Source organism: Bubalus bubalis, chromosome 11 (assembly GCF_019923935.1).
Source record: "Bubalus bubalis isolate 160015118507 breed Murrah chromosome 11, NDDB_SH_1, whole genome shotgun sequence".
In the NCBI taxonomy this organism is placed as follows: Eukaryota; Metazoa; Chordata; class Mammalia; order Artiodactyla; family Bovidae; genus Bubalus; species Bubalus bubalis.
The window spans coordinates 65,620,049-65,642,264 of record NC_059167.1 but is presented as its reverse complement, the minus strand read 5'-3'; the positions used below and the strand labels follow the sequence as shown (position 1 = coordinate 65,642,264).

The window sequence follows — 22,216 nt, the reverse complement described above, 5'->3', positions numbered from 1 at the left end:
TTCTGATTGTGAAGTTGAGGATAAGGATGTTCAAAAGCCCATGGGAAATTTATATGTCTTTAGAATATTGTGCTTATTCTAATATGATGAGCTTTTATTTATTTATTTTATTATTATTTTTTAATTATTAATTTTATTTTTTTATTTTTTAAAATTTTATTTTATTTAACTTTACAATATTGTATTGGTTTTGCCATATATCAAAATGAATCTGCCACAGGTATACATGTGTTCCCCATCCTGAAACCTCCTTCCTCCTCCCTCCCCATACCATCCCTCTGGGTCGTCCCAGTGCACCAGCCCCAAGCATCCAGTATCATGCATCGAACCTGGACTGGCGACTCATTTCATATATGATACTATACATATTTCAATGCCATTATGATGAGCTTTTAAAACACTTTTCTTAGAACAAGAATCAATTTTTGTAATTGTATAGATACTCATGCAGTGGAAGTGAGAAATAGATTTAAGGGCCTAGATCTGATAGATAGAGTGCCTAATGAACTATGGAATGAGGTTCATGACATTGTACAGGAGACAGGGATCAAGACCATCCCCATGAAAAAGAAATGCAAAAAAGCAAAATGGCTGTCTGGGGAGGCCTTACAAATAGCTGTGAAAAGAAGAGAAGCGAAAAGCAAAGGAGAAAAGGAAAGATATAAACATCTGAATGCAGAGTTCCAAAGAATAGCAAGAAGAGATAAGAAAGCCTTCTTCAGCGATCAATGCAAAGAAATAGAGGAAAACAACAGAGTGGGAAAGACTAGAGATCTCTTCAAGAAAATCAGAGATACCAAAGGAACATTTCATGCGAAGATGGGCTCAATAAAGGACAGAAATGGTATGGACCTAACAGAAGCAGAAGATATTAAGAAGAGATGGCAAGAATACACAGAAGAACTGTACAAAAAAGATCTTCATGACCCAGATAATCACGATGGTGTGATCACTGACCTAGAGCCAGACATCCTGGAATGTGAAGTCAAGTGGGCCTTAGAAAGCATCACTACGAACAAAGCTAGTGGAAGTGATAGAATTCCAGTTGAGCTATTCCAAATCCTGAAAGATGATGCTGTGAAAGTGCTGCACTCAATATGCCAGCAAATTTGGAAGACTCAGCAGTGGCTACAGGACTGGAAAAGGTCAGTTTTCATTCCAATCCCAAAGAAAGGCAATGCCAAAGAATGCTCAAACTACTGCACAATTGCACTCATCTCACACGCTAGTAAAGTAATGCTCAAAATTCTCCAAGCCAGGCTTCAGCAATGTGTGAACCGTGAACTTCCTGATGTTCAAGCTGGTTTTAGAAAAGGCAGAAGAACCAGAGATCAAATTGCCAACATCCGCTGGATCATGGAAAAAGCAAGAGAGTTCCAGAAAAAGCATCTATTTCTGCTTTATTGACTATGCCAAAGCCTTTGACTGTGTGAATCACAATAAACTGTGGGAAATTCTGAAAGAGATGGGAATACCAGACCACCTGACCTACCTCTTGAGAAATTTGTATGCAGGTCAGGAAGCAACAGTTAGAACTGGACATGGAACAACAGACTGATTCCAAATAGGAAAAGGAGTACATCAAGGCTGTATATTGTCACCCTGTTTATTTAACTTATATGCAGAGAACATCATAAGAAACACTGGACTGGAAGAAACACAAGCTGGAATCAAGATTGCTGGGAGAAATATCAATAACCTCAGATATGCAGATGACACCACCCTTATGGCAGAAAGTGAAGAGGAACTCAAAAGCCTCTTGATGAAAGTGAAAGTGGAGAGTGAAAAAGTTGGCTTAAAGCTCAGCATTCAGAAAATGATCATGGCATCTGGTCCCTTCACTTCATGGGAAATAGATGGGGAAACAGTGGAAACAGTGTCAGACTTTATTTTGGGGGGCTCCAAAATCACTGCAGATGGTGACTGCAGCCATGAAATTAAAAGACGCTTACTCCTTGGAAGGAAAGTTATGACCAACCTAGATAGCATATTCAAAAGCAGAGACATTACTTTGCCAACAAAGGTTCGTCTAGTCAAGGCTATGGTTTTTCCTGTGGTCATGTATGGATGTGAGAGTTGGACTGTGAAGAAGGCTGATCGCAGAAGAATTGCTGCTTTTGAACTGTGGTGTTGGAGAAGACTCTTGAGAGTCCCTTGGACTGCAAGGAGATCCAACCAGTCCATTCTGAAGGAGATCAGCCCTGGGATTTCTTTGGAAGGAATGATGCTAAAGCTGAAACTCCAGTACTTTGGCCACCTCATGCGAAGAGTTGACTCATTGGAAACAAATCTGATGCTGGGGGGGATTGGGGGCAGGAGGAGAAGGGGACTACAGAGGATGAGATTGCTGGATGGCATCACTGACTCGATGGACGTGAGTCTCAGTGAACTCCGGGAGTTGGTGTTGGACAGAGAGGCCTGGCGTGCTTCGATTCATGGGGTCACAAAGAGTCGGACACGACTGAGCGAATGATTTGATCTAATCTGATAGATACTCAGCAAATTTTGAATGCTGCTGATGGCATAACTATATTTTTAAATCCAAAAATATATTCTTGTGTGCTACCTTAAGATGCTCTTTCATAGAATAAAGATTTTCTTTTTTACTAACTCATTTCAAAGAGAAAGAATTTGACTTGTAAGTAAGCTGTTTTTTCGGAGAAGGCAATGGCACCCCACTCCAGTACTCTTGCCTGGAAAATCCCATGGATGGAGGAGCCTGGTGGGCTGCAGTCCATGGGGTCACTAAGCGTCGGACACGACTGAGCAGCTTCACTTTCACTTTTCACTTTCATGCATTGGAGAAGGAAATGGCAAGCCACTCCAGTGTTCTTGCCTGGAGAATCCCAGGGACGGGGGAGCCTGGTGGGCTTCGGTCTATGGGGTTGCACAGAGTCGGACATGACTGAAGCGACTTAGCAGCAGCAGCAGCAGCAAGCTGTTTTTTCTCCTAAATATCACAAAACAATTCTTTTTTCTTCCAATAAATGAGAGCATTATGATCTTTTAAAAAAAAAAAGAAAATAGAAGTAGTTTTATTAATTTCAGAAAGAGCTTACTTCAAAACAGGGGAAGTTATTAGGGATAAAGAATGTCATTACATAAAGATAAAGGGGTCAATTCCCTGAGAAAACAACAGTCCTTAATGTGTATGTGCCTAATGACAGAGTATCAAAATACTTAAGGTAAGAATATAGAACTGCAAAGAGAAATAGATGAATCCACTATTATAATTGGGCTTTCCTGGTGGCTCAGCTGGTAAAGAATCCGCCTGCAATGAGGGAAACCTGGGTTCGATCCCTGGGTTGGGAAGATCTGGAGAAGTGAATGGCTACCCACTCCAGTATTCTGGCCTGGAGAATTCCGTGGCCTATATAGTCCATGGGGTGGCAAAGAGTCAGACATGACTGAGTGATTTTCACTCACTGTTATAATTAGAGACCTTAACACTCTTCTATCAGGAATGGACAGAGCCATCAGAGAGAAAATCAATAAGGACATATTCTAATTCAAAAGCACCATCAATCAACTGGATATAATTGACATCTACAGTCTCCTTCATACAACAACAGTAGAATACACATTCTTCTTAAACTCACATGAAACATTCACCAAGACCATATTTTGTGTCATAAAACACACCTTAAGAAATTTCAACAAATAGAAATCATACTGTGCCAGCATGATTTGCATTAATTTAATGCAATTAAACTAGAATTCAACAACAGAAAGCTGGAAAATTCCAAAATACTTGAAGATTAGACAACATGCTTCTTAGTGACACAAAGAAGAAATCTAAAAAGAAAGAAAACTATTTCAAACTAAATGAAAATTAAAATATAACTTATCAAAATTTGTGGGATGCAGCAAAAGCAGTAGAGTGAAATATGTAGTATTGAATGCGAATATTAGAGAGACAGATGCATTTGAAGAGAGGCACAGAGGAACTCCAAAGGAACAAGTAATTTCTGTTGTTTATGCTCACTAGTGGGTTCACAGTTGTTCACTTTAGTATTAGTCTTTAAACTCTGCACATACATTACATACTATATTCATGCCTCATTTTACACTAAAGAAAAGATTATTGTATGATGAGTATAAATGGATAATTTAAAGAACTATAAATAACCATTTAATGTATAAAGAGGTAGTCTGTATCACTTATGGTATAAATTCAATTTGAAATGCATTATCTTTTCTAAAATTTTAGATTGGCAAAGAGTTAAAAAAATTCATAAAGTCCAGTATTGCTAAGAATGGGAAGAAATGAGCCCTCAAATACAACTAATAGATGTTAGAATAAGTTGTCACAATCATCCTGGAAGATGGTGCATCATATTGCTCCATACTAGGGTAATACTGCATAAGAGGAACTGTGTTCTATCTTGCTTATGTTAGTATTGCTGCTACTGCTACTGCTAAGTCTCTTCAGCCGTGTCTGACTGTGTGCGACCCCAGAGATGGCAGCCCACCAGGTTCCCCTGTCCCTGGGATTCTCCAGGCAAGAACACTGGAGTGGGTTGCCATTTCCTTCTCCGATGCATGAAAGTGAAAAGTGAAAGTGAAGTCGCTTAGTCGTGTCCGACTCTTAGCGACCCCATGGACTGCAGCCCACCAGGCTCCTCCATCCATGGGATTTTCCAGGCAAGAGTACTGGAGTGGGGTGCCATTGCCTTCTCCATATGTTAGTATTATGAGCATGTATTACAATAAAAAACTGATTAATGTATTTTTAAAAGAGTTAACAAGAAAATTCAAATCTGTCTACATTTTTATAAGATATCAAGCTCTTGGTAATGTTCACCATAAATGTTTAATTTTGTATACTTATTTTTATAATGATGTTATTTTTAGTAAGTTAAAGGATATAACATATAGGGTCTCAAAAGTTAGAAATGAAAATCTTTTATCATTGAGCAAATTGTCGGTCCTGCCATGAGTGAAACAACTTTTTTTTTTTTTTTTTTTTTTCCATCCCTCTGGGTCGTCCCAGTGCACCAGCCCCAAGCATCCAGTATCGTGCATTGAACCTGGACTGGCAACTCATTTCATACATGATATTTTACATGTTTCAATGCCATTTCAATGATGGTAACAATAACCCTGTGTACGAGACAGCAAAAGAGACACCGATGTATAGAACAGTCTTATGGACTCGGTGGGAGAGGGAGAGGGTGGGAAGATTTGGGAGAATGGCATTGAAACAACTTTTTTACATTACAGAGTTACCAAGAAAAATGAGAAGGATGCATCCGTTGACGCCACTCAGGTAATCTACACAGAGCAATTTATCTTTTTAAAATCTTTTCCACTATTATTATCATCATACAAATATAATGGGTCTGTTCTTCCCTTATACAGATGGGTAGTTGGTCAGTGCTCTACTTTACATAAATGGGACCTCCTGTAGGCCAGGCACTGTTCAAGGAGTTGGTGGTATATTATCGAACTAATCTAATTCCCTCATTATCTTGGAGTTTACATTCTTCTAAGCCACATTAACCTTTTTGGACTTTTAAGAACAAAGAAAAACTGCAAAGGTCTTCAGCAGAGATGCATGGTCTGATTTCTGTGTCTAAAAGATTATTTTGGCTGAATTCTTGGGAACGGATGTTCCAGAAACCTCTTCATCCAAAGCCACATGCATCTTCAAAGGGTCTCTGACAGTAGCTATGGTCATCAGGAAGGTGAAAAATATTTCCAGTTTAATAATACAAATGCTTCTTCCTCTTGAGAACTGACCGAAACTGATCCTTAAGAACAACTAACATGGTTCTTGTGCCTTACACATGTTTGCACTAATACATTAGACCAGCTCTGGGGAGACCTCTAGTCAGATAGCCTAGGTAGTGGTTTTGAGTCAAACACCCACTTACAAGAATCTGATGAAAGCTATGAACCATCTCTGTAGAAAAAAAAAATTTTTTTTTTCATACTATTTCAGGGCGTTCACAAACTTTAAAACCTATCTAGACCTCAGGATGATAATCCCTGCATCAAGAATTCAGGCGTGATTTTAAAGAACCAAACACACAACACACAGACTCAGTTTACAGAGGCTTTCATTATAAAGAAATAACCTAGAAACAGGAAAATAGCTCATTTTTTAAAAAGAAATGTGCTTTTTATATACACACACAATTCTTTTAAAACTTTTCATTTTACCAGAGAAAAAGAGACTTCTGTAAAGCTAGGACATTCATAGCTCTAGGTCAGAAGATTGCGAACCTGAGCAATCACCATCCCAGTTGACCTCTCCACGCAGCATAGGAACACAACCTGTAGTCTGGCTAATTGAAGCTGGTGAGAGAAAGTGCTCATCTCAGCCAAAATCTTTACTTAGAGTCTCTCAAAAGAGACCCAGGTTGTTTGACTCTAAATGTTTTGCTTTACCTATATAAAAACTACATTTTTCAAAGTGCTTTCCCATCATTTTGGCTCTTGTAAAGATATTCATGTCAAATGGTGTGGCAGTTCCTAAACAATTAAACATAGAATTATAATATGATCTAGCAATTACATTTATGGATATATATCCAAAAGTAAAAGCGGGACTCAAACAGATATTTGTATACCTATGTTCAAAGCAGAATAGTATTCATAGTAGCCCAAAGGTAGAAGCAATCCAGCAATCCAAGAGTCATTGACTGATGAATGCACACACAAAATGAGATATGTACACACAGTGGAATATTATTCGGCCTTAAAAAGGAAGGCAGTTCTGACACATGCTACAAAATGGGTGAATCTTGAAGACATTATACTAAGTGAAATAAGCCAGTCACAAAAGGACAAATACAGTATGATTCTATTTATACGAGTTATCTAGAGTTGTCAGATTCATAAAGACAGGAGCTAGAAAAGTGGTTGTCAGGAGCTGGGGGGAGGGGAGATGGGGCGTTCCTGTTAATGGTTGCAGTGGTTCAGTTTGGAAGGATGTCAAAGTTCTGGAGTCGGATTGTGATGTTGGTTGCACAATGATGTGAATGTACTTAATGCCACTTAAAAATGGTTAAAATGGTAAGTTTTAAGTTATATATATTTTACCACAATAAAAAATATATTCATGTTAGCTGTAGATCATAAGGATGATTAATGGCATTTATATAGAACACAGATCTAATTTTGTATATTGATATCACAAATTGGTCTTTTAAAAGATGAACTCATTTCCTCAGTCTAGTATTCTAATCAGATAAATGTGCTATTGCGGTAACCACATGTGTTGCAATATATAGCCTTAGTTTACTACCTTTTTTCTTTTTTGTACCAACAGGAAAATCAAGAGGAACTGGGCCTGTGGGAGGAGAAATTTGAAAATTTTGTGGATGTCAAAGTTAATGGTACAATTGAAATTGGTGTAGTGTTCTTTCCAAACAGTTCTTTCCAAAATAGCTAAAAGTTTCTATCTAAAAGTCCCTTGAGCTTTGACACCTAAATGCGTGACTTTTGTAAGGTGAACAGAAATCTCGTATTTGGGACCACGATTCTTCAGTAATGCATTGCAATAGAGAAATAGTGAGCGTATGACTTGTGGGGAGTGTAAGAGAAATGCAGGCCTCGTGAAGCTCCTGGTCTCATAGAAGACCTAGGTCGGCATATTGCTTGCACTCTTCAGTGAATCAATTGCAAATTCCACATTCTGTTTTTATGAGAGTCAAGTGATGAGAAACCCAGCTCATTAGCTCCAGCATTTCAAGCCAGTGGTTCTCAACCTTTTCCAGGCCTCCTCATTATTCATGTGAGTGTTGAGTGACCATCTATGACATTTCTCACTACACTTAGTGATGAGGGGAGACTTAGGGAATGTAGGTGGCAGGGAGGGAATTTGTCTCTTTAGGAGATAACTTTTCAAATACCTGGGGCTTGTTTAGTTGGAAAAAATACTGACTTTTATCCTCCTTCCTCCCTACCCTGTAGAATAACAGACCTTCTCTTAACTCCTTGAGAATCTCTGATCTAGCATCTATTTCTATAGCCTAGTATACTGATATATAGTCCTGATCAGGACTGACAGTGTAGCCCAAAGTTATAAATAGGGGAGCCCTAAGGCTCTCCTGTCGGAGAAGGCAATGGCACCCCACTCCAGTACTCTTGTCTGGAAAATCCCATGGACGGAGGAGCCTGGTAGGCTGCAGTCCATGGGATCGTGAAGAGTCAGACACGACTGAGCAACTTCACTTTCACTTTTTACTTTCATGCATTGGAGAAGGAAATGGCAACCCACTCCAGTGTTCTTGCCTGGAGAATCCCAGGGACGGGGGAGCCTGGTGGGCTGCCGTCTATGGGATCGCACAGAGTCGGATACGACTGAAGCGACTTAGCAGCAGCAGCAGCAGCAAGGCTCTCCTGTATGTAACATTATAATCCTTTCTGTGTCTTATCTATAGCAACCACTTTCCATAAACTCCTCCAAACAAGGACCGTTTGATGTCAAATACTTTTACCCAAGAGTAAATTTAAATCAATGTTCTTTCTCCTAGTTATTTTCATTTTCCCCATATCTCTAAAATAATTGTTAAATAAAGGACTTTGTCTTTGGTTAAAGGAAATTTTTATATCTATAGTCACAGGGAAGGGGGTGTATATTGAGGAGCTAGGAGAGGTACTGCTGGTGCCCTTGACCTCACAGTTCTTGTATGGAGTAAGAAGGAACAAGCAGGCAGAAGACACCCAGCCTTTCATCTGGCAAGCATCCCTCTTCTTTCTAAAGCAAACAAGTATGCAATATAGTTCAGGAAAATTTAGGGAAAAAATATAAAACTTTGTAATCATATTTTACAGATAGGAAAGAAATATACTGTAAATGTGGGAACACAGAGAACTGTAGCACACAGCTAAGAAAACGTAACTAATAAGTGACCAGAACTTTGCCTTGTGCATTTTTTGTATCCCCACAACACCTGAATACAACAAAGTACAAAGAGTCAGCATATGTGGTTGGTCAGGGCAAGCTCGGGTCTCTTGATCCATAGTCTAGTCATCTTGCTATTCCTATAGTTAACTGAATCTCATTAATTGATTGCCCCATTGAGAAGCAAAACTCAGTCACTCTCCTGGTCCCTGTAGGTCCTGCCTCCATTGGTTTGGATTTCTCTTTGCATGGTTTTGAGCATCTCTATGGAATCCCGCAACATGCTGAATCACACCAACTTAAAAACACAAGGTAAAGTGAAAAGAATTCTTAAGGAGGCTCTGGTTTCTGGACTGGAAAAGTTTGAAAAGAAAATATGTGCGATGTCTGAGTCAGTGCTAATATGTGCCTGGCCTTTCCCTCTTTGATATTGCTTGTAGAGCTTTAAGAGTTTCCCTTTAATGATCACTCAGAACGATGGTTTTCAATTTTTATTTTGTTTTTTCAGCAAAAATTAGACAATTATAAAAACTGTAATGCTGAACTTAAAAGTATAGAAGACATAAAAACACGGAACTGAGCAACTGAGCATGCACACACTCATGGTTGAAGTAGCAGGAAGATCTTTGTTACATCACCTTCCTGGGTTCTGCTTTTGTCTCTCAAGTCCTTTCTGGGGAACCCTGGGAAATATACTGTGAAGATCAGTGACCTAGAAAAGGCTTTTACTAAAAAAAGGACAGTGAGCCTGAGTGGAAAAGTGTGGCATCTCATATCGCCTTGGATTCCCTTGGGGAGATTATTTCCAGCTAACACCATTGACCGAAAAATGCCAGAGGTATCAGACAAAGCAGCAGCAGAACTGAAAGATCTGGTCAAATTTGCCTGGTTCAGATGCTGTTTAGCTGATAGGTAGACATAGTGACAGGTGAATCAGAAACTGTGTTGCTCTCACACCAGCCTGAGCTCCATGCTTCCTACCTCTATTCAGTTCCTAATCTTTCCTTACTCAGTGCTGTGGAGGCATGTTTAGGACACTATTGTTTTGTTTTAGTGACAGAGAAATACTCACCAAATCTGTCAATTTAGTTTTTGCATGCTACTGTGAAAGATTCATAGGAAATGGTCCTCACCTCATAAGAGATACTCAGAAAAGATATCTAAGACATGAGATACGCATGCCAATAGTAGCATGAAGAAATGCCAAAGGAATCAAAGGAGGAGGATCATATTCAGCCAGATTGAGTCAGGAAACCTTTAGAGAAGTGGTAAAGAGTTGAGCTTTGAAAGATGTATAGGACCCAAGTCTTTGCAGGGGAAGTAAGTAAGTAAGTGTTAGTCTCTCAGTTGTGCCTGATTCTTTGCAACCCCATGAACTGCAGCCCACCAGGCTCCTCTGTCCATGAGATTTTCCAGGCAAGGATACTGGAGTGGGTCACCATTTCCTTCTCCAGGGGATCTTCCCAACCCAGGGATCAAACCTGGGTCTCCTGCGCTGCAGGTAGATTCTTTACCAACTGAGCTATAAGGGAAGCTTTGCAGGGGAGAATGGAGCTATAATATTCACTAATAATATATACATGATGGTCATTTGTAATCCTTCTTTGTATGTTTCAGTGATGGTGATGCTTACCGTCTTTATAACCTAGATGTCTATGGATATAAAATACATGACAAAATGGGCATTTATGGTTCAGTGCCTTATCTCCTGGTCCACAAACTGGGCAGAACTCTAGGCATTTTTTGGCTAAATGCCTCAGAAACACTAGTGGAGATCAAAACAGAACCTGCTGTAAAGGTGAGCTACGGATCATGACTGCATACCATACTTACAGAAGAGACAAAACTAGTGAAATGTAATCATAGTTCAGGGATTTCTAGTGGCAGTCTTCTGCCACTAGAGTCTTTACAGTATAACTAGGGAAGGCTGTTGGTATGTACAAAGGAACAGACTATTATACACATAGGGTGGGTCTTGAGGGTTAGAGGGACATTTTTCAGACTTTCATTCATTCCTTTTTCAGTACACACTGACCCAGACGGGCCCAGTTGCTGCTAAACAAAAGGTCGGGTCTCGAACTGATGTGCACTGGATGTCAGAGAGTGGAATCATTGATGTTTTTCTGTTGACAGGACCTACTCCTTCTGATGTCTTCAAGCAGTATTCATACCTTACAGGTACTTGCATGTGGACATGCCAGTTTCTTGTTCCATGGTATTTCCTCTAAACCGTGTAGAATCACTGTAAATTAACATTTTTTGCACATGATATAGCATTTATAAACAACTTACCCAAGCTTTTTAAGAAGCAAGCATTTACCCTCCCACTCTCATCCCATTCAGCATCTCATCCCATTCCCTTTAACCAGCGGAATGGTTAAACATTCCACTGGGGCTGGTAATCTCCATTCTCTAGTCACTAATGTTCACCCATCTGCCTTGCTTGGAGCCTTAAAGTCTCCTGGGCTTTCTTTACCTTTAACCCCTTTAATCCCTGGGCTTTCTCTACCTTTATCTCAGGTAACCAGTATCCCAATCTGAACTTCTATATGTTCTTTTCTCCATTAAAATATACCACTGGGATTAGCACTAAAGCATTTTTATCTTTAAAAGATATGTGAGATCATTTTGATTAATGCAGAAAAAGCATTTGACAAAATCTAACACTATTTCATGATAAAAACATTCAGAAGACTAGGAATAACAAGAAGCTTCCTCCACATGATAAAAGGCATTTATGAAAAATTCACAGCTATCCTCATACTCAATTCTGAAAGACTGCAAGGTTTCCCCTAAGATCAGAAACAAATGAGGTTTCCCACTTTAATCACTGCTACTGAACATTGTAGTTGAAGTTCCAGCCAGAGAAATTAGGCAAGAAAAAGAAATAAAAACCATCCAACTTTGAAAGGAAAATGTAAGATTATCTCTATTCACAGACAATGTGATTCTATATGATATAAAATCCCAAAGAATACATATACACACACACAATTAACCTAAGTTGTATGGTACATGATCAACACACAAAATTTGTTGTGTTTCTATACATCAGAAATGAACAATCTAAAAATGAAATTGAGAGGACAATTCCATTTACAGTAACATCCAAAAGAATAAAATACCCAGGAATAAACTTGACCAAGGAGGTGAAAGACTTGTATGCCAAAAACTACAAAAAAAAAAAAAAAAAACAAAACCCTGAACCAAAGGCCAAGATACATAAGAAGAAATCCCATGCTCATGGATTGGAAGATTTAATATTATTAAGATGGCAGTCCTACTAAAAGCAATCTATAGGTTTACTACAATCCCTGCCAAAATCCAATATCATTTTTAAGTAATAGAAAAAATGATCTTCAAATTCATATGGAATTTCAAAGAGCCTGAGTAGCCAAAAAATCCTGAAATAAAATGTTGAAGGACTCACACTTTTCTAATTTCAAAACTTATTACAATGTTAAAGTAATCCAAACAGTGTAGTACTGGCATAAGGATAGACGTATAAGCCAATGGAATAAAATTGAGAGTCTAAAAATAAACCCATAGATCTTTGGCCTATTGATTTTCAATAAATGTTCAAGACCTTTCAATGGAGAAATAATTATGTCTTAACCACATGGTACTGGGACAACTGGATATCCACATGCAAAAGAATGAAGGTGGACCCTTATCTCACACCATATACAAAAAATTAACTCAAAATCAATCGATGGAATAAATATAAGAACTAAAGTCATAGAACTCTTATAAGAAAACAGGTAAATGATGACCTTGGATTTGGCAACAGATTCTTAGCTATGACACCAGAATCATGAGCAACAGAAGAAAAAAACAGATAAGTTGGACCTTTTTTTTTTCCAGCTGTGCCACTTGACATGTGGGGTCTTCCCAACCAGGGATCTAACCCACACCCTCTGCAGTGAAAGTAGGGAGTCTCAACTATCAGACCACCAGGGAAGTTGCAAGTTGGACTTCTTTAAAAACTTTTGTGAGTCAAAGCCAGCCTATAGAATGGGAGAAAATATTTGCAAATCATATATATGATAAGGGTCTAGTATCCTGAATATATAAAGAACTCTTATAAGTCAACAGCAAAAAGGAACAGTCTAATTCTAAGATGAACCAAGGGCTTAAATAGAGATTTCTCAAAAGAAGATGTACAAATGGATTAACGAGCACCGGAAAAGAAGCTCAACAGCATTAGGTAAATTAAAACCACAATGAGATACTGCTTCAAACCCACTGGGATGGCTAAATCAGAAAATAAAAGAGAGAGAGAAAAAAAATAGTAAATGTTGGTGAGGATGTGGAGAAATTAGAAACTCACACATTACTGGTTGGGACATAATATGGTCAGCTGCTGTGGAAACAGTTTGGCAGTTCCTCAAAAAGCTAAACATAGAATTACCATATGACCCAGCACGATGATTAATTTTGTGTGTCAAGTCATGGTGCCCAGATATTTAGTTAAACACTAGTGTAGATGTCACTATGAAGTTATTTTTTAGATGAGATTAATAATTAAATCAGTAGACTATGAGTAAAGCAGACTCACACCCTGTAATGTGAGTGGGTTTCATCCAATCAGTTGAATACCTTGAGAAAAAAGGACTGAGATGTCCTCCTAAAGAGGGGCTTCTCTGGTGACTCAGAAGTAAAAGAATTTGTCTGCAGTGCAAGAAACACAGGAGACACAGGTTTGATCCCTGGGTTGGGAAGATACCCTGTAGGAGAAAATAGCAACGCACCCCAATATTCTTGCCTGGAGAATCTCACGGATAGAAGAGCCTTGCAGGTTATAGTCCATAGGGTCACAAAGACGTGGATGCAACTGAGTGACTGAGCACACACATCCCCTAAAGTAAAAGGAATCTGTCTTGAGACTGTCTTTGTATTCAAGCTGCAACTTCAACCCTTCCCTGGTTCTCCAGGCTGGCCTACCTGGAGAATCCAAAGCTACGAGCCCCTACAATCACATGAACCAGTTCCTTATGATCAATCGATCATTTTCTTTCTCTGTATATGTATAAATACATATATACATATCCTTTTGATTCTGTTTCTCTACAGAACCCTAACTAATTCATCCAGGAGTTCCACTCCTAGATATATACTTGAACTGAATGGAGACTGAACAGGTACTTGTATGCCAAAGATCACTACAGCATTATTTACCAGAGCCCAAAAGTGGAAACATGCTAAGTGCTCATCAGAAGTGCATGGATAAACATGGTCTTCCCTGGTAGTACAGTGGATAAGAATTCACCTCCCAATGCAACAGACATGGATTCGATCTCTGGTCCAGGAAGACTCCACATGCTGCAGAGCAACTAAAGCCTGCGTGCCACAACTACTGAAACCTATGCATCTAGAGTCTGTGCTCTGCAACAAGAGAAGCCACTGCCATGAGAAGCCCGTGCAGTGCAACAAAGAGTGTCCTCCACTCACCACTAGAGAAAGTCCTTGTGCAGCAACAAAGACGCAGCACAACCAAAAATAAGCTAATTCTTTTTAAAAAAGATGAATGGATCAACAAAATGCTTTCTTCTTGATGCCCTAAGTGTGAGACTCAGTGCTTAGACCTTGTAGATATTCAGGAATGTACAGTTATCATTGTGGTGGTTCCTGGCTCAGTTGTCATCTCCCCCTTTTAGGCACACAAGCCATGCCCCCTCTCTTTTCTCTGGGGTACCATCAGTGCCGCTGGAACTATGAAGATGAGCAGGATGTAAAGGCAGTGGATGCAGGATTTGATGAACATAACATTCCTTATGATGTCATGTGGCTGGACATAGAGCACACAGAGGGCAAGAGGTACTTCACCTGGGACAAGAAAAGATTCCCAAACCCCAAAAGGATGCAAGATCTGCTCAGGAGCAAAAAACGTAAGGTAAAATAAGCCAGTGGGCTTACAGGTGGCACAAGTGATAAAGAACCTGCCTGCCAATGTAGGAGATGTAAGAGACGCAGGTTTGATCCCTGGGTTAGGAAGATCCCTTGGAGGAAGGCATGGCAATCCACTCCAGTATTCTTGCCTGGCGAATCCCATGGACAGAGGAGCCTAGCAGGTGACAGTTCATGGAGTCGCAAAAAACTGCACACAACTGATGTAACTTAGCATGCATGTATGCACAGGACAGCATTCTGAACCTTTTCATTGCAGAGCATTTAAAAATGTTCAAGTTGCCTTGGCACATTAGTGAACAAGAACCATCTTGTAAAAAAATGGCCGGAAAATAGTACTTTCAAGTGTAACTGTAATTGTGATCATAGAAAAGCTTTCGTGAAAAGGTGATAACGCTATCCACCCCTCCCTTAGTGGGTCTAGGTCCCCACAAGGATGAAGGGGCCTACCATTCGGTTCCATTCATTGTGACCAGCGTGTACTAATGTGATGGGTGCACCTCACACAAAATTTGATTTGATGTCAAGATTGATGATATCACACTGGCACCAAAAGGGTATGAACAGGTTAATTAGTCCCATAGTGAGGCATTTTAGGGGTGCAGAGCTGCTCCCAAGCTCCTCTGAAAATGGCCTAAGAGAGCTGGGAAAGGAGACAGGCTCAGGTTTTAAGTGGTTACAGTGTTGAACTGGGGTGAGGGTTCCTGTGTGTTCACTAGGGCTTGTGTGGTTTGAACTTCTTGTTGGCCCCAAAGAAGGAAGCATCAGGGCTTTGTCAGCATGCACAGATCTGGGCAGAAGGGTAAAGGGCCTGAAGATGTGGTGGGGCTTGAAGCTCTTAACAGTTGGTCAGAAATGAAGTCAGATTCTTTAGTACACTGTTTTTCCTGCATGCTTCCCTGATGGACTCAACCTGTCCATATGGCCAAGGAAAGAACTAAAATAGAAAACGAGGACAGGGAGATGGCACTGGGAAGTATATAATGCAGGTGTGGTGGTGGTGGTGGTCATGGCAATAATGAAAAGAGTGAAGGATAAAAAAAAAAACACAGAGGAAAAAGGGAAGAATCCCGTATATATCTCGTGAACAGATCCCTCAGTCCCTATCTGTGAGATTCAAGTTGCCTTTTCAACCCATTCTGTTGATCCCCAGGCCTTTTACAAGTGTTCAGAGCCAATGCTGTTAACTCTTAATCTTCCAATTAATAAACATTTATTGGTGTTTATTATTGAAGCAGCCCAAAAGCTTGGAGAAGGCAATAGCACCTCACTCCAGTACTCTTGCCTGGAAAATCCCATGGACAGAGGAGCCTGATAGGCTGCAGTCCATGGGGTCACGAAGAGTTGGACACAACTGAGTGACTTCACTTTCACTTTTCACTTTCATGCATTGGAGAAGGAAATGGCAACCCACTCCAGTGTTCTTGCCTGGAGAATCCCAGGGACAGTGGAGCCGGGTGGGCTGCCGTCTATGGGGTCGCATAGAGTCGGACATGACTGAAGTGACTTAGCAGCAGCAGCAGCAGCAGCCCAAAAGCTAACTGACAGATGAACGGATAAAGGAAATGTGGTATACACAAATGATACAAAATTACTCAGTCATTAAAAGGGAGGCTGTTTGTATATATGCTACTACAACATGAATGAACCTTGAGGACATTATGCTGAATGAAATAAGCCCATCACAAAAAGACAAATACTATATGATTTCACTAATCTGTAATATCTAAAGCAGTCAAAATCATAGAGACAGAAAGGAGAAGGGTGGTTGCCAAGGGCTAGAGAGGAGGAGGCAATGGGAAGTTGTTTTTAATGGGTATAGAGTCTCAGTTTTACAAGATGAAAAGAGTTGTAGACATTGACTGTACAACATTGTGAATGCACTGTTGAACTGCAAGGTCTCCTATGTCTTCTGCGTTGCAGGCAGATTCTTTATCTGCACACTTAAAACTGGTCAAGATAGTGAATTTTATGTTATGTATATCTTACCACATTTTAATATTTTTAAAGTTTTTTAGCAATGGAAAATTAAACTTCAGTGTGTAGAGTAGATTTTAACAGACATGAAGGATGATTTTTAGAAGATTATTCTAGCCAAATAGATGGTTTTGACGCCCTCAAGTAGATTAAAGTGATGGTATTAGAAGGGCAAGGAGAGATGATAAAGATGCTAAAGACATGGGGCTCTGATCATAGCTCTTTTCAAACCTCCTTCCTAAACGCTTCCCTGGTGGCTCAGATGGTAAAGAATCTGCCTGCAATGCAGGAAACCTGGGTTTGATCCCTGTGTCAGGAAGATGCCCTGGAGAAGGGAATGACAACCATTCCTGTATTCTTGTCTGAAAAATCCCGTGGACAGAGGAGCCTGGTGGGCTACAGTCCATGGGGCCGCAAAGAGTTGAACATGACTGAGCAATTAACACTTCACTCCTTCCTAAATATGGCTGTGCCGGATTTGGGGGGGTTTTTTTGTTTGTTTGTTTTTAATAATTCTCTTTTCTCTAATGTTTGCTTTTGTGTTATCTTAGCCTCTTAGGTATCCAGGGAGCAGAGACCTTGCCTACTTAATCCTTATGTAAAGCACTCAGCACCGCAGAGAGAGAGAATCTTGATAACTGTGATCTTTAGAACATGTATTGGAGGGACGGCAATCACTGTGAAAAAGAATAGACCTGGTTTTGATATCAATTTATATTCCCATGAGCACATGAAAGGTGACAGGATTTTACTGGTGTCTGAAATATCTCAGTAATAGTAGTTGTTATGGGCTTCCCCGATGGCTCAGCAGATAAAGAATCAGCCTGAATGCAGGAGACACAGGTTCAATCCCCAGGTCGGGATGATTCCCTGGAGAAGGGAATAGCAACCACTCCAGTATTCTTGCTGAAAAATCGCATGGACAGAGGAGCCTGGTGGGCCACAGTCTAATGGGTTGCAAAGAGTCAGACATGACTGAGTGACTAAGCACAACACAATTGTTTTGAGTAAAATGTGAACTCCAAAACTATGATGAAAACATATAAATGAACATATGACTTATGTGAAACTGATGAGATCTTTATACTTTTATGTCCTGACAGCTTGTGGTCATTAGTGACCCCCACATCAAGGTTGATCCCAACTACTCAGTGTATGCTAAGGCCAAAGAACAGGGCTTCTTTGTGAGGAATCATGAAGGAGGAGACTTTGAAGGTGTATGCTGGCCTGGTAAGATGTCATTTTTTCACCTGATACCCACTGTTTAGCCCCAATTAATGAAGGCTGCATTAATTTCTTATAGATGTCACGTGCTGTATTTTAGGTGCCTTTCCTTAAAGGTATTATCATCTTTTATATCTTTCATCTAACACCTGGTATGATGTTCTTTGTATACATTTATAAGTCAGTGAATGATTGAAAAATAAGCAAACCTCAGTGACATGCTGTTTCCCTTAGCAAATAAAAATAAAAGCCAGAGAACTGGAACAGAAGAAGAGAAAGAAAGAAGAGTCCTGCATGTCTCTCCCTGTGCTTCTTTTTTGCCTCAACAGCCCATAGGTTTGACTTTCCAGCCTTTCATGAGTGATCTCAGCTGCCCCTGGCAACTCTGAAGCCTTCATTTCAGAAATCTAAATTTAAATTAAATTAAATTTAAATTAAATTTAAATTAAATTTAATTTAAATTAAATTTAAATTAAATTTTAATTAAATTTAAATTTAAATCTTAATTTAAAGCCTTGGTAGAAACTCCTCACAGACAAAAGGGAATTACCAGTCTATCATCTGACAGCACTCTATCACAAATTCACACACAATGGAGAAAGCCCATGCATTCCTCTTCTCCCTATACCACTTATAAACACGTCTCTGCCCTCATTCAGAACAAAGGGTTCACTCCAGGATATCTGCCATAATACTTACGGGGCTGTCTGAGGCCATCAGTGAACGATAGGCTCCATCCTGACGCTTGTTTATTGGCATTCCCCTGCCCTCTGGGTCTGAGAGGACTAGTGATTGTCACTGGAGTTCAGCATTGCCTTCTTCATTAGCTTCTCACCAGACTATGCCTCTGTATCGGCTATCTTTTACATTTGCTGTAAGGCACTCATTCATTACCCAGCTTTCACATCTTACATCTTACCATGAGGATCACTGATCCTAACAGGCTGTCTACTCTTCTGCCTCTGCAGGTCTCTCCTCTTACCTGGATTTCACCAACCCCAAAGTCAGAGAGTGGTATTCTAGTCTTTTCGCTTTCTCTGTTTATCAGGTTTGTTTTTATTCCTTTGCCCTTTTCTAGTTACCTGGAAGGATGAAGGAAAGAAGTGACTAAATAGAATTACTCTGCTTCACTGAGTAGCTCTTGATAAATAATACTTATATGAAGAGGCAGGGATGCCAACCACATATCAGATTTTGGTGGTGCCATATGAATGGCATATGAGGAGAGGCACCATATGAACTACCAAATGCACAAAAGCTGTGATTTTGACTTTCATTATGATAGACTGTATGATATACCAAATTACTTAATAATAGAGATTTATAATATTTTCAAATTGTAGAAATTTTTACTTCATATGGTATTATTAAAAATGATAATGATATATGTGAAAGTATCTTTCAGAGTATAACATGACATTAAAAGTAAGGTATAATAATAATTCTTAAAATCTTATAAAAATCACAGAGAAAACTGGAGAGGCCACATCTAGACAACTGTTTTCAACCAATGGTGGTAGTGATAAGAATGATGACTAATATAAATTGAGTACAGGCTATGTGCCAAGCACTGTGCTAATCACTTTGCGTGCATTATACCATTTCATCTTCACAATAACTCCTTGAACTTGGAATTGTAATTAACTCTAATCCCACAGACAAGAAAATCAAGGCATGGACAAGTATAAAAATCTGCTAAATTCACCTATCTAATAAGTGGTAAATCCAAGATTTTAACTTAGGTCAACTGTCTCCCAAGCCTGGCTCTTAACCACAAGACTCTAGTTTCTGAGCATCCTGTATTAGGATATAGAAATAGGAGCTTCCCTGAGGTTAAGAATCTGCCTTGCAATGCAGGAGATGTGGGTTCCATCCCTGATTGGGAAGCTAAGACCCACATGTTGTAAACCGTCACGCCACAGCAAAAGATCTCGCGTGGGGTGGTGCAGATCCGTGTGCCGCAACTAAGACCTGATGCAGCCAACTAAATGAATAAATGTTTGTTTTTTTAAAAAAAGAAGAGAACTTAGAGCAGGGTTATATAATAATTGGGCCAATCCAGTCATACATACTTGTTCCCCTATTGTCTATGGCTGCTGGCACGTAACTATACCTGGACTGGGTTACTGAAAAAAGAGCCCTTATGGCCTGCAAAGTTGAAAATATTTACTATCTGGTCCTTCCAGAAAAAGTTTGCCAGCTGCTGCATTAGAGGGTGTTAAAGAACAGTCAAAGCAGCTAAATACTTGGAACCTATACAGCCTTGTTCATTGAAGTATACATGATTAGAAAGAATTTGAAGTAAAGAGTCAGAAAAAAACATGTAAGCCTCCTCCAGGCATTTTAAAGACTACCATGTGGGGAAGGCAGCAGATGTATTTTCTGGTATCCCAGAAGACAGCCTGGTCCCTGTGAGAGAATATTACAAGGAGCAAGACTTTCAGAAAACTTGGAATGAGCTGCCTGAGAGACTCCTGGTCATTGTAACTATTGAATCAAATGCTGAGAGACCAGGGATTTTTATAAAGGGACTCCAGCACCGTGTTAACTGGATGAGTCAACAGCCCCTTCCCACTCCAAGTCAAACAATTCTCTGTAGGATACAAACTCTAGATCCTGCTGACAAATGGTATCTTAGCTGTCACACCCTTCACAGTACTAGAGGGAAGGCAGAATCTCTTCACGGACAGCTCTAACTGCCGCTAGTAACAGTCGGAGCAGATGAGGGATGATGGAGAACCTGATTGTGAAGGTTCACAACCTGTCCTGTAGGGGTTCTCCAGGAGGTCTCAGAATGGACTTGTGGCTGACATGGGAATACAGCACAGCGCTCTTTCATTCATCAGCAAGTACTTATTGAGAACCCTCTGCCATTCAGGTTGTACTGGGTATTTGGGATTTATCAGTGAATAAAACAGACAAAATTCCTTGCCCTGTGGAACTTTTATTCTAGCAGATGACAGAGCATAGATAATAAACAGAATAAATAATAAGGTAAATGGAGTAGGAAAGAGGATTAGGGCCGGCTGTCATATTAATCTTATCACTGTAGGAGTTTTATCATGATCAAGATTGACTTCCTAGGGATCTACTGACATCCTCCACATATGGAACGACATGAATGAGCCCTCTGTCTTTAAAGGCCCGGAGCAAACCATGCAGAAGAATGCCATTCATCACGGCAACTGGGAGCACCGGGAACTTCACAACATCTATGGCTTTTATCAGGTAAGACATCTAAAAAGCAGCCGCCTGGATCCACAGGCCCTACCTTTGGGGCTGAAAGTCATTTGCTTTGTAACAACCATACTATACTGTTCATTTCTCTTTGTGTGTCTTTTCTGTCAACTGTAATAGGTCTTATCAGGTTGTAGCCAATATAAAACATTATTTCTCCCTTTGCGTCTTTTCCTTCTATAATGAACCTGATCGATTGATTAACTTATAGATATTGTGAGATTAATGATAACATAGAAACATCTTCCTTGACAGGAACCATTAGTAAGGAGCGTTAGATAATCCCTCAAACCTTTTACTGAAGTAGGCTGTGCATAAATACATCAACGACAAAACAAATTTTTAAAAATTTCACAGTTTTTAAATTGTGAAAAATTTTAAATTTAAACAATTTAAAATTTTAAATTTGCTGTCTAAATACAGCAAGTCTTATGTTCATACCAGGGAAGTAAGATTTAGAACACAGAGGCACAATTTCAGTATGTATACTTTCTAAATGTAGAAGGCCTTCCTTAAGTACTTAGCCTTCTCAATGGAAGGTGGTAGAATTGTCTTCCATTTGCCAGTCACATTCAAAAATCTTTGCAGTCACTTGCCCTTATATATTTGTGGTTCTTTGTTATCTTCAGAATTTAACAGTGTTCTTGTGACCCTACCACCAATTGCTATTTTCCAGTGGGAGCTGCCGGCTACATATGGCATGGTTTCCAGATAGTATCAGTTTACTTCTCTATGCAGACTCTTGCTATAACTGTCAACTACTTTATAGTTGAAGAATTTTCTTATGTAGGCCAGAGCCAGTCACTTTACCTCTCTGAAGCTCAGTTTTTTCCATTAATGAAAACTATCTCAGAGGTTGTTGTGTAAGTTATAAGAAAAAAATCTTATAAAAATGCCTACAATAATAAGCACCAAATAAATTCTTTTATTATTTACCATTATCATTGCTATTTTTCAATTTTTATTGATTTACTTTTTTGACTGTGCTGAGTCTTAGTTGCTGCTCAGGCTTTTCTC

The 22,216-nt window shown here is 39.6% G+C and overlaps 1 protein-coding gene across 16 annotated transcripts in view; it reads left to right on the top strand.

Annotated features, from left to right (window-relative positions):
- The window catches only part of GANC (glucosidase alpha, neutral C), a 73,034-nt gene that overhangs the window by 26,950 nt on the left and 23,868 nt on the right, over positions 1-22,216 (top strand). For 10 of the 16 annotated variants that reach the window (XM_025295852.3, XM_006066206.4, XM_006066205.4 and 7 more), the window contains 9 exons: positions 5,224-5,269; positions 7,277-7,343; positions 9,070-9,166; positions 10,472-10,652; positions 10,879-11,032; positions 14,512-14,747; positions 17,842-17,968; positions 18,931-19,010; positions 21,047-21,190. In XM_025295852.3, the coding sequence (XP_025151637.3) occupies positions 5,224-5,269; positions 7,277-7,343; positions 9,070-9,166; positions 10,472-10,652; positions 10,879-11,032; positions 14,512-14,747; positions 17,842-17,968; positions 18,931-19,010; positions 21,047-21,190 (1,132 nt within the window). Of the gene's footprint in view, positions 1-5,223; positions 5,270-7,276; positions 7,344-9,069; positions 9,167-10,471; positions 10,653-10,878; positions 11,033-14,511; positions 14,748-17,289; positions 17,476-17,841; positions 17,969-18,930; positions 19,011-21,046; positions 21,191-22,216 lie in introns of those variants that run through there. The other 6 variants (XR_003112378.3, XR_003112377.3, XM_025295853.3 and 3 more) reach the window with 4 other exon arrangements.